Source organism: Panthera pardus, unplaced genomic scaffold (genome assembly GCF_024362965.1).
Source record: "Panthera pardus isolate Hobbes unplaced genomic scaffold, ASM2436296v1 HiC_scaffold_6, whole genome shotgun sequence".
Taxonomy (NCBI): Eukaryota; Metazoa; Chordata; class Mammalia; order Carnivora; family Felidae; genus Panthera; species Panthera pardus.
Genome location: NW_026526991.1, coordinates 113,516,152 through 113,529,048, shown reverse-complemented (window position 1 = coordinate 113,529,048; position 12,897 = coordinate 113,516,152). Strand labels below are relative to the sequence as shown.

Here is a 12,897-nt window from a genome sequence, read left to right as displayed (position 1 = left end):
GAAGCTTTTGAAAATATTTTTTAGGTGGAAATGTTTTTCTACATGTAGATTATGTCTATAGTACAATTTATCCTCAATGTCAGATATACTAGGGCCTAAAAGTCACTTTCATGGGTTGACCTGCCTAGCTGCCCATGTAACATAGTTGTCTCAGAAAAAGCATGCTGAGTTCCAGAAAACCCTCTTGTAGCATACTTTATTCCTAATCAGCTTTCTCTCCTTCATAATTGACCGTGTTCCTCATGAACTCAAGTGGATGAGATTTTCTGGATTGACCATGTGTTTTGTGACTATATATGGATAAAATTTCCTAATCAGCCAAGTTTAGCTAGGTAAAACATACCAACTTTATAATTGTTTTAATGTTTATTTTTGAGAGAGAGAGAGAGGGACACAGAGTATGAGTGGGGGAGGGGCAGAGAGAGAGAGGGAGACACAGAATCCGAAGCAGGCTCCAGGCTCTGAACGGTCAGCACAGAGCCTGGTGCAGGGCTCAAACTCGTGAACCATGAGATCATGACCTGAGCCCAAGTCGGACGCTTAACCAACCAACTGAGCCACCTAGGCGGCCCAGAACAGAGCAACTTTAAAACCCTGGGAAATTCATGGCACGAAGACGGTCTATTTTTGTTGATTTTTCCCAAGTATCATTTTGGTGTTCCAGTATTCCAAACAAACGAGTGGGAAAAAGAAAAAAATCACAGTTTTAACCTAAATTTTCATTGTCCTTGATGGCGATCTCTGACCCAAGCTGGAAGTAGGGAAGCCAAACCTGTTTCCGATAGAACGGTGACAGACGTTTGTGGAGAGTGTAGCCCTCCTGTTTGTTTGCCTGACTTTCGGCTCACGCGATGCCACCTGCTAAGATTCACGTCTCTGTCATTTCCCTCTCCCCTTTCCTCCCCGGTACACTTTACAAACAGCGGGTCACAGAAAGTCTGGAGAGCCAGATGACTATCGAAGAGAGGAAGCACCTCATCACTGTGAGAGAAGAAGCCTGGAAGACCAAAGGCAAAGGAGCAGCCAACGACTCCACCCAGTTCACGGTGGCCGGCAGGATGGTGAAGAAAGGTCAGAGCGGGGGGAGGGGTGGACATGCTCCGCGTGGGCGCGTGGGTTCGGGTGTGCATCAACCCTCAGCTTGTTCTCTGTGTTGAAGAGTCTCTTATGGTTTGCCTCCCTCTCTGTTTTAAACTATTTTTTCCCCTTCCCTTTCCCCTGTGGTCTCCTGTTAAGTTTCTCACATTCCACATCCTAGTGAAAACACGATATCTGTCTTTTCTCTGGCTGACTTATTGGTGTCATTTAAATTTACATGTCCTCCCTCCTAAGGAAAAACCCTGGTCTTTAGTTGGGATAGAGATGTCCCACTGCTAGGAGCTCTTGTGCGGCTGCCTGAACGGATGGCAGGGGGCGCCCCGATGGTGCAGAGGGCCAGGTTTCCAGGAGTTGGGGCCTCTCTGCTCCCTTCAGCATTCGTGATCTCTGTGCTAAGGGACTCTTCCTCTCCTGTGCATCCTGTTAGTAGGTGATGGCGAGCTGCACCTGTACTGCCTGTGATACCAACTTTTACTTTATTATCTCTCAAGAACGTTTGCTTCCTCGCTGATAGAAGCCTGTGGCAGGTTGGGTTATTGAAGTAAATTTTTAAATTTTTATTGACATCATCAAGCAAATACAGGTACCTGCCGAAAAATACTTTTAGAATATCACCTAAGACTGAAACTTTAAACTACATTGCAGTATTTTTCATTGAAAGTTTTATGCTGTTCCACATCCCTCTCCAGCTAACAGGAGGAAGGAGCAAAGCAATTCATTCATTCATTTTTCCTTGTAAGCGATAGGCACCTAGTTACGTATTCTCCAGATGCGGTTCTCTGAGGGGTGCTGAAAGGGCAATGTCATCTGACGATTTCATATTTATTACAAGTGAATACTGTGAACATTAACATTTCAGTCTGTTCTCCATAAATGCACTGGTTCCTTTCCTTATCAATCCCTTCTACCTAGGCGAGGAACAAAGTGCTCATCTTTGCCTTTATTTAAGGTTTCTTGTCCCAACCAGATACCTTTTCTGTGCTGGAATCTTTCTTTCATCCTTTACACCATACACACACACACACACACACACACACACACACACACACACACATATACGTATATACATATATATATATATATATATATATACGTATATGTGTATATATATATGTACATATGTGTGTGTATATATGTATAGTTTATCTTGGAGCTAGTTATATATTTTATATATTATATACATATATATATATATATATATATATATATATATATATATATACTTTTTTTTTTTTTGAGCTAGAGTTAGAGTGGGGCAGGGGCAGAGAGAGAGAGAATCCTAAGCAGGCTCCATACTGCCAGTGCAGAGCCCAATGTGGGGCTTGAACTCACAAACCATGAGATCGTGACCTGAGCCGAAGTTGGATGCTTAACCGGCTGAGCCACCCAGGCGCCCCACCTTTACACTCTTAAAAGATTCCCCACTCTGCTCCTTGGTAAATAGATGTGAAAGCATATCGCTAGTTCCCAGCCACACCCCAGATGGATGTGACCCTTCAACAATCATAAATCAATTTAAGTGTAACCTCTTCTGTGTCTTTCTTCTAAAAGGTTAGCACTCCTTGGGCTATTGCTCAATAAAATCACACTCCGAAGGATGCCGCAAAGGCCACACTGCCCCCACCGCATCCCCGCCTGCGGGAAAACTCCAGTGTGAGGGGCCACGAGCCCACTACTGTGACACGGCCCATTCTCCACTTCTTCTATGGGACACGGTGCAGATATACTTCCTCTTGAACCACCTCCACCGCCTCAAAGGGGCTTCAGAACCCATCACTCCGTTTGTTCAAGTATATTCTGATGCCTCTTGTACACTCTTATTCCATTTACAGATTATGGGCATATGTTCTCACATGTCCTCATTGTAGTAGCTTCTCACCTATTATAGTCCCTAGAAACTATAAAATTCTATCCACATTTGCAGTGGTCCTACATAGTCATGGCACCTGCCGAATGCACGCGTGCGTGCGCATTCGCGCATGTGTGTGTGTTCTAGAAGTTGTAAAATCTACATTGGGACTAATAGCCAGCAGGGTCCTGGGAATCTCCAGAAATGATCCAGAGATACTAAATCGCCCCTTTGATGTTCTACAGGTTTGGCATCACCCACTGCCATAACTCCAGTGGCATCTCCTATTTGCAATAAAACGAGGGGCACCACGCCAGTGTCTAAACCCTTGGAAGGTAAGTCACTGAGGTACCCAGTTGTACCGGTGGGTCTCAGATCAGAAGAGTGCGAGTCGCAGCTCTCATGGATGGTTTCTGCTTGCCTAGATATCGAAGCCAGACCAGACATGCAGTTGGAATCAGACCTGAAGTTGGACAGACTGGAAACCTTTCTAAGAAGGCTGAATAACAAAGGTACATACCAGAAGCTGGAGGGAAGCTTCGGTTTTCATGCTTAGAGCACTCTGTGGTGCAGATTTCAATGAGCAGCTAAGGAAACCTAAAAAACACCCCTGCTCCTCTCTCAAAATCTCCAAATCACAAATCTGATTGCTTCTTCTTCTCAGCTAAATTGTCTTCTTTCGAGTTGACTTCATCAATTAATAGCGAAAGCATGATCTTTCTTATCATGTTAAAAAGGAAGTCAAGAATGATTGGGTTACCAAGGTCTGTTTCACTTCATAATGTACTAGATTGGGGACCCCCAATAAGGTTGGCTTCTGAGTCTCAATCTTTGGGATGTCATCCAGTCAGGACCGTGAACTTGGTATGTGGCTCTTATACTTGAAAGCAGGCATTACACAAAATCGACATGATCTTAGGCCTGATGGAATTTAAATAGTATATATCAGTTTCTAATAATGTAGCAGCTGACATATCTTATTGCAAGTGATTTCTGCATAGATGTTGAATAAATATTTCAATACAGAAGTTCACGAAGTATACAAAGTAAAAGAATAATATGCAGAAATAGCCTCATCTCTTAATAAAAATGTCCAGTACTTGAAACTGATCAAATACTAAGCACTAGGAGTCACTACTATTGACAGTGACCCCCTAATAGGTTGGAAATAATACAGAAAAGTACTTTATACCAGAAACATCAAAGTGTAATGTAATAACTGGCAAGGCAAGACATTCAAACAACTCAAAGCTTACTATGTATCTGTGACTGTGATCTAGCCCAGGGGTCAGTAAACTAATCCAGCTTTCCACCTGTTTTTGTTCCTGAAGTTTTATTGGAATGAAAGCATGCTCATTTGTTCATGTATTGTCAGCAGTCACTTTTGCACAGCAGAGCCGATGCATGCAACACATCATATAGCCTCCCATGCAGAGCCAGAAATATTTACTACATGACCCTTTACAGAAAAAGTTTTTACCGATTCCTGATCTAGAATTAGGCCGAGGCTGGCTCTGCCTCCAGTAGCAAAAGGAACAAGTACCTGCCTCCTACCGCTCTCCTGGTGCCAGCTGTTTTCAGACGAGAAGTCCTCTCACAACGAGTCCAATAAGGCCCAGGAAGCATCCACAGAGCCCTGGGCATCACTACCATGTTTCTCCACTCCTGGAACGTGGGTGGGGGGAATCATTTTTAAGCTATCGGGAGGCGTAGTTGGAGTAGTGTTTTTACACGAATCTGACATCATTTATTTGCTGCACTTGTTCATAGTTGGTGGGATGCAGGAAACTGTACTCACGGTCACCGGCAAATCTGTTAAAGAGGTGATGAAGTTGGACGATGACGAAACCTTTGCCAGGTTTTACCGCAGCATGGACTACACTCTACCGAGAAGCCCCGTGGAGCTGGACGAGGACTTCGATGTCATTTTCGACCCTTACGCCCCTAAGTGAGTTATTTTAGTTTCTATCTTTCACCCACAGAGATCGGATTCCTACCTCGGCCTTCACACAGCACTTCCACGAGGGTCTTCTCTCACTGTATCTCCTTCTATGACTAGAACTCATTACAGCCAAATTGTTATTCTCCAGAGCCAGCCACGTGGCACCGTGGGGTAGGGAAAACACGGGCGCTCCAGAGCGAATGTGTGCCCACGCAGGAGATCTGGCATACACAGCGTGTGCCACACATGTTTGCTCTGGCCCGTTAAAAATAATGTCACTGGATTTGTTACATAATTGGTTCTTGTTTTGCAGATTTTTAGAGACTGCCCCACCCCTCAATTTAGCAAAGATTTCTACACCTTTCACTTACTCCTCACTCTGAAAAAATTTTGGATCACATGGGCTCAAACTAATACAACTAACTAGAACATCAGTAAAGCGTGTTATTTAACTTACAATAATTTATGAAATTAATAGGCCCGACAGTCTTCTCTCTGATGTCCAAGGGTCTCTTTTCAAACACAAGATCATGGCTAACCCACCTCAGGAAAGCAGGTATGGTGTTAGGATTCCTTCACTGCAGGTGCCAGAAAGAAGCCCAAGTCAAACTGACTGTGGCAAAAGAAAGGTGTGGAGGGATTTACGGGTTCACTCGCTGAAAAGGGCAGGTGTGAATTCGGGTTCCAGAGGCTCCTCAGAATGAAGTCTCTCTCTTTTCCATTTTCCGTGGGGCTGCTTTGCTCCAGCCAAGCTATCACCACGTTGCAGGAGTTGCCCACCCCAGCTGTGGAATTTTTGGCTCCATGGCCACCCCAGCATAGGCTGCTTCTCTTCCCAGTTGTTCCTTCCAGCACAGGTTCCAGGCTTGATTTTCTAGGGTCTGAGCCCAGCCCTACAGCGGTCATTGTGGCCAAGGGACGGGAAGATGCCAAGTGCCCCAGAGCTGGTCTCTGGATGCCCTTCAGAGCCAGAGCCAGAGTCCAGGTACTCTTATCGGAAACTGGGGAGCATATATGCTGGCCAGGCTAAGCCCACAGCTACCGACCACATTTGTCTATTCCCCACAAATTGTCAGAGTGACAGTCTCTTCTAGAAGTCTGTGTGGTTATCCTACATTTTTCCTTAAGCTGCTCCTGATGCATTTGTTGCATATTTCCATTTTGTCAGTTTTTTTCTATCTTAAGAAAAAAATGAACAGGGGCACATGGGTGGTTCAGTAGTTGAGTCGACTCTTAATTTCAGCTCAGGTCACGATCTCACGGTTCATGGGTTCGAGCCCCATTTCTGCCAGCGCAGAGCCTGCGTGGGATTCTCTCTCCCTCTCTCTTTGTCCCTCCCCCACTGATGCACACATCTGCATTCTCTCTCTCTCTCTCTCAAAATAAATAAGCTTAAACATTTTTTTAAATGAAGAATTTTCCATTTCCCACCTTTAAATGATATTTTATGTATTTGCACACATGGCTATTTAACCATTTCTCATCTTCTCCCATCCCAAATGTCATTGTTTAAGTCATGATATGTAAACATATATACATCTATGTTTATGCACACACACACACAGAGGACGATGTTATATATTATACGATAGCACAGAGACCGTGCAGTTGGAAGTCGAGAGCAGCAGCAGAATCTGTTAGGAAACCGTGTGACTGGCCCACCCACCTCCCCGTGTCTGCTCTGCCCCAGAGAGCTGAGTGTGTGTATGGCGGTTACAGTTGGTTTCGTGGACTTACTTTATTCCAACATACTCTTCAAAGTTGTGGTTATTTTTCAGAAAGGCACAAAGGGCTGAGAGGAGGCTAGTTAAGGGTGGGGGTTCATAAGGAAACTGGAAAACTGTTGTGTCAAGAGAAAGTTTAGTATGGAGGAAAGAGAATTAAGTCGAGAAGCAAGGGCTGGCTGTAAATTCCTGAAAGGCTCGCCAGGGACAGAAGTACGTGTATGTAATATTCCAACAGGAGAATTAGGAAGAGTCCGTGGGTTTGATGAGGGTGGGGAAGAACTTCCCACCCTTCAGAGCCATCGAGTAATGGAATGAGTTGCCCTATGAGGCACCAGACGTGCCCCCAGGCAGAGACCACAGGGCGTGGTGTGGGGAGAGCCTCTGGGGTTTTGGATCAATCCCCATCTCCAAGATTCTGTCTCCATGTCAGGGAATGGCGGGCAGGAGGGGGAGTTGTAAGACTTACAACAAAATCAGGAAGTGACATTGAAGAGACTGTCGCTTCGGGTCAGAGACCCCCAAATAAACCAGGTGTGGATGATACGCAGACCGAGGTCACAGCTCCACTTTGCTCCCCAGGTTGACCTCCTCTGTGGCCGAGCACAAGCGCGCAGTAAGGCCCAAGCGCCGGGTTCAGGCTTCCAAAAATCCCTTGAAAATGCTGGCAGCCAGAGAAGATCTCCTTCAGGAATACACGGAGCAGAGATTAAACATTGCCTTCATGGAGTCAAAGCGGATGAAAGTAGAAAAGAGTGAGTATATGAAACCACCACCCTACCCCTGCTTTGGAACTGGTGATTAGGTGATTTGAATCCTCTTTTTCTGCCTTGCTAAGGCCAATAATGTGCTCAAAAGACACTCGTCACATAAAAATGAGTAAGTTTGCACACACATGTGCTGTGCACACCTGCCTGGAATTTAAAGGCTTTTACCAGAAATTCTAACAGCGTGGAGCATCTGTTCCCTTGGTTAATTTAAATTATCCTGCTTGGTTGACTTTTCTTTCAAGAGATTGGAAAAGGACGTTTCTGGGCTTTGTAATTGAACCCATTTTCAGCTCTGCAGAGCCCAAACGTAGTCATTCCCCACTTAATCTTGCTCAAGAGCAAATCATTTGATCTCTCGTGAGAAAACATCCCAAACTGCTGCTTTTCCTAATCCTAGATTTTCATATTATTAAACGCATAAAACAATGCTTTCCAGATTGCTTCTGTCAGGAGCCTCGGAGCTGGGGATATGAGTTGGGTAGCGCCGGGGCTTGGGGGTGGAGGCAGCAAATGGGAGGGAGGAGAGAGCTCCACGCTCCGCTTTGCTCAGCCTGGTAACATGGGCTTCCATAGTTCTGAAACAGTGGTTTTCTTGGTGGAGCTAATGGCATACACAGTCTTGCCAGTTTGAATATTCTCACTATAATTGTTATTTTCCTTCAGCACTCATAAACCTACTTCCTGAACTTTTTCTTTTTTTTTTTTTTTTTCAACGTTTTTTTTTTTTTTTTTTTTTTTTATTTTTGGGACAGAGAGAGACAGAGCATGAACGGGGGAGGGGCAGAGAGAGAGGGAGACACAGAATCGGAAACAGGCTCCAGGCTCCGAGCCATCAGCCCAGAGCCCGACGCGGGGCTCGAACTCACGGACCGCGAGATCGTGACCTGGCCGAAGTCGGACGCTTAACCGACTGCGCCACCCAGGCGCCCCTCCTGAACTTTTTCTTAGAGACACAGTATTTACACAAAAGGGTTGAGTCTTTTCGTTGTAACTGATTGACTAAGAGAACATATGTCAAAACCGCGATGCCATACCAATTGTCAAGTAGCGCGAGAAAGAGCCTAATCCCAGCAAAACAATTTGCTAAATTTCTCTCTAGCACATACACTTTTTTTTTTTTTTTAAACAATCGGTTAAAGAAATAAAGGCTTGCTGGCACAAACTTTAGGTACGTTTCCTCTACCTCCACTCTTGGGGGCTTGGGGATAGCTTTGTGACGATAGACACATGTCACGTACACATCTGTTGGTGCCATGGAAAACCCAGCATCTTGTTATTACAGTCTTAATCCTGGGGCGGAAGACCTCAGGAGATCAGCTAATTGGTCATTTTGCCTCCAGGAGAAAGATTAGGACTAAGCCATCCTTACAGAGTGCCTACGTAATAGAGACTTTTGTTAAAATACGTCTCGTGGTTTTCCTTGGGGTGCATTTGCATTAACATCTAAAGATTGTTAGGAGTTATAACAGCTTTCAGTGGAAGTGCAACACACGAGTCCAGCTCCTGATTTTATAGTACAGCAGTTGGTCCACGTTGTCTCTCAATTCTTGTCTCTCTGCAAGGCGAGGTGCGACGTGTGTCTGCTCCAATACAGGGTTAAACCCTGGTACGGTGACTCAACACCGAACTGCATAGGCAACCAAACCTGGGCACGTTCTCCCCCGCAGGATTAAGTTTCAAAGAGAAAGGTAGTCGGTTCTGAATCTCTGATTGTAAACATTGTCCTTTCACCTGCCCATCTTGCTCCCCCGCGCCCCACCCCCACACTGTTTCCTTATTCAACCCTCCTAGTGTCCTCCAACTCCAACTTCTCAGAAGTCACCCTGGCAGGTTTAGCCAGTAAAGAAAACTTCAGCAACGTCAGCCTGCGGAGCGTCAACCTGACCGAACAGAATTCCAACAACAGCGCGGTGCCCTACAAGAAGCTGATGCTGTTACAGATTAAAGGTATTTAAAAGCACCACGGAGGAGGGGTGCCTGGGTGGCTCAGTCGGTTGAGCGTCTGGCTTCAGCTCAGGTTATGATCTCACAGTTCGTGAGTTAGAGCCCCACTTCGGGCTCTGTGCTGACAGCTCGGAGCCTGGAGCCTGCTTCAGATTCCGTGTCTACCTCTCTCTCTGCTCCTCCCCTGCTCACACTTTGTCTCTCTCTCTCAAAAATAAATAAAGGTTTAAAAAAATTAAAAAATCACTTTAAAAAAAATAAATGAGATAAAAGCAGCACAGAGGAATCGCATGTTGACCAGGGGTTTTAGTCTGGTGACGTCAGAAGTCCTGACTGTGAGCAGAAGAGAACGTATGCTCTTTGAGGTCCTCAAGATCCCTTGAGGTGGGAGATACTCTGTCCACTGAGGCTTCGAGAGGTTAGTGACCTGATTGGGGTCACAGCCGCCGTCGAGTAGCAGGGCTGGATTTGCCCCCAGGTCTCTCCTATTCTAGAAGCTCAGCTTCCGCTGCTGCCTCCCCTAGCCCCGTGAGCCCCGCCTCCACACTGTCATGAAGCTCCAGATGCCCCCTCAGCCTTTGTGGTGGCTCTCTCCACTCAGTTCTCCTGGCTGAGGTAAGTGAGGTCAGCGTGGGCCAGAAGGAGAGACACAGGTTCTTGGAGAAGGAATCCAGGGACAGCAGAGGCAAATGAAAGCGACCAGGATTCCACTCCAACACCCCCTCTGTCACTGGCAAGGGAGACAACCAGAGAAGCTGCAGGCTAGGAGGAGAGACGAGTGACAACTGCTAGAGTAATCAGTGAGGGGAGGATGGACGAAATATCCTTCACTGGGGGTGTCCCGTGTGTTTCTGCACCGGCCTTTTCAGTGCATTTGGAGGATGTGCCACAAGCACAAATAACCCTCTTTTCCCAAGTTCTGAGACTTGCACTGTCTCAGACTTGCACTGTCCCAGAGACAGCACTGTCCGTATGACTGTGCAAAGGTCTAAATCAACGGCCACTCAGGAGAAGGTGTGGAAAGCAGCACAAAGCAGTGCTTCCCTCCTAGCTGATCCCCGCTAAGACTGCCCTCGGTGTGGCATGAAAGCCCCCAGGAGGAAGATGCTGTGTGAAGGCATGTCCTCACCTGCAGCACGGTTGGCAGAGGGTATGAAATGTAGGAGGTGGGCCACGCCGAGAGAAAGAGACGGGGAGAGGAGTTACAGAGGGAAAAGGAACATGTTTGCTAACTTTCCTGGAGGAGGGAACTTGATTAATCCACACACGTGCTGTAAAAGGACGCCAGCGGGTGTCCTAACACTGGCAAGGGAGAGTAACCTCTAAGGCCAACATTCGAACCCCCCTTCCACCAGCCCGCATCACGGAACTGGTATTGGTAGACAAGAGTCTTTAGAATTGCAAAAGTCTGTAGCAGAGGTGCTTCCTGGTCCTTCCTGTGGCTTGGAGAGGTCTCCTGTCTGGGAAGATGGTGACTCTTTGCCTCCCGCCTTACAGGAAGAAGACACGTGCAGACACGACTGGTTGAACCTCGAGCTTCGTCGCTCAACAGCGGGGACTGCTTCCTCCTGCTCTCTCCCCATCACTGCTTCCTGTGGGTAGGAGAGTTTGCAAATGTCATAGAAAAGGCAAAGGTTGGTATCTGAAAAGTAAAAACTGTTCCGTTAAGCATCTCCTTTGCACGCCCGATAGAATGTTCCACAGTTGCTAGATCATTACAAGGGCTTCTCAGATGCGAAATCGAGTGAGAAGGGATGGGTAGTATTTCTTTTGCTGAATGTCTCTCAAAGAAGTAATCATTAGGTACTTGCTTGAGTGGGATGTTTTGGAAGGATTCTGGCCCTTCTCTCCAGATTTTAAGTCCTATTCCGTGTGAAAGGAACTGGTGTATCACTTCAAAGCTGTTTGTCCCAGGTATCTGTGAAGTGCTACCTCAGACTTACTGAATGAGCATCTCCTGGGGAGAAGCCCAGAGAATGGGGATTTATCAAAAACTCCACAAGCCATCTCTTAGATTTGAAAACAAAGAGCTGTTGCTCTAGAGAATTGTACCCCCCTTATGTTTTCTCCACCTTGCCGAAAATAGCCAACAACCAGAGCCTGCAGCCCCTGTGGTCACCTGGTTTTCCTCGCAGACCCACCATTTCTCCCTTCCCCCCTAGCCACAGGCTTGTCTACCCAGGTAACTGTGTTCCTCCTTTTTTCCAGGCCTCAGAACTTGCGGGCTTAATTCAGACAAAGAGGGAACTTGGTTGTAGAGCTACTTATATCCAAACTATCGAAGAAGGAATTAATACACACACTCATGCAGCCAAAGACTTCTGGAAGCTTCTGGGTGGCCAAACCAGTTACCAGTGTAAGAGTTTACTGTATTTCAGAGAATCACGAGACTTTTCTTCCCCCCTACTTCGTTCTTCTAAACCAGCCACTTTTCAGTGTAAAATGTCAGACTGTCTTATCGTTCTCCTCCCAAAGCCGCCGGAGACCCAAAAGAAGACGAACTTTATGAGACAGCCATCATTGAAACAAACTGCATTTACCGTCTGATGGATGACAAACTTGTTCCTGATGACGACTACTGGGGGAAAATTCCAAAGTGCTCCCTTCTACAGTCAAAAGAGGTACAGTGCCCGGGCACCACCCTCACTGAGAAACCCTTTGCACGGGGCTGCCCAATAAAACAGATAGTAAGCGCCCGATATGCGCTGGCCAGTGTTAGTGCCTGTTGTTGAACAGTGACATTTATTTATTTTTTTTTAAGTTTTTATTTATTTATTTTGAGAGACAGCACACAAGTCAGGGAGGGGCAGAGAGAGGGAGGAAGAATCCCAGGCAGGATCCGTGCTGTCAGCACAGAGCCCGGATGCGACGCTTGAACTCACGAACCCTGGGATCGTGACCTGAGCCGAAATAAGAGGCGCTTAACTGACTGAGCTACCCAGGCGCCCTGAACAGTGGCATATTTTTAAGGGATATTTACTTGTGAATTCAAACCCTTGCTGCCATGTTAAATACAAATATAGAATTCAGAATATTGTTCAGAGGGGTCATGGATCGTTGAAGCCTTTTCTGTTTTAGGCAAAATGTAATTTTTTTTCCTTTTTTTTCATATTTTCTTTTTGTATTTTTTTCCTTTTGTGTCTGTATGAGGTGCTGGATGTTAACTTATTGTGGTGATCATTTCACAGTTTATATAAGTCAAGTCATTATGCCTTATACCTTAAACTTATGCTGTGCCGTATGTCAATTATATCTCAATATAAACAGGGAATAAAATGTAAATACTCCTTAGCCCTATCTCTTGCTTTTCTATGAACATTATATTTTTGCAGTCTTGAAGTTTCAGGAATAACAGATGCATGTATATATAATTTGGGTTTGCCAAGTGATGTACTAGATTTTTTCTCTCACGCTGGGAAATATTTACTAAGTACATACATCGTCATTACCCTTCTGTATTGCACATGTTGAGAAAAAAGTGGAAGACACAAAAGAACCTTAAGTTTCATTGAATAGAGGAGTACTAGAAAGGATGTAATCCAGACCTAGATGGAGTGTGTGATACATATG

The 12,897-nt window shown here is 45.7% G+C and overlaps 1 protein-coding gene across 18 annotated transcripts in view; it reads left to right on the top strand.

Annotated features, from left to right (window-relative positions):
* Positions 1-12,897, top strand: part of SVIL (supervillin) — a 231,519-nt gene that overhangs the window by 196,207 nt on the left and 22,415 nt on the right. For all 18 annotated transcript variants that reach the window (XM_019465226.2, XM_053895220.1, XM_019465227.2 and 15 more), the window contains 9 exons: positions 924-1,071; positions 3,193-3,282; positions 3,373-3,459; positions 4,718-4,895; positions 7,196-7,368; positions 9,175-9,330; positions 10,825-10,961; positions 11,536-11,683; positions 11,803-11,948. In XM_019465226.2, coding sequence (XP_019320771.2) covers positions 924-1,071; positions 3,193-3,282; positions 3,373-3,459; positions 4,718-4,895; positions 7,196-7,368; positions 9,175-9,330; positions 10,825-10,961; positions 11,536-11,683; positions 11,803-11,948 — 1,263 coding nt within the window. The remainder of the gene's footprint in view (positions 1-923; positions 1,072-3,192; positions 3,283-3,372; positions 3,460-4,717; positions 4,896-7,195; positions 7,369-9,174; positions 9,331-10,824; positions 10,962-11,535; positions 11,684-11,802; positions 11,949-12,897) is intronic.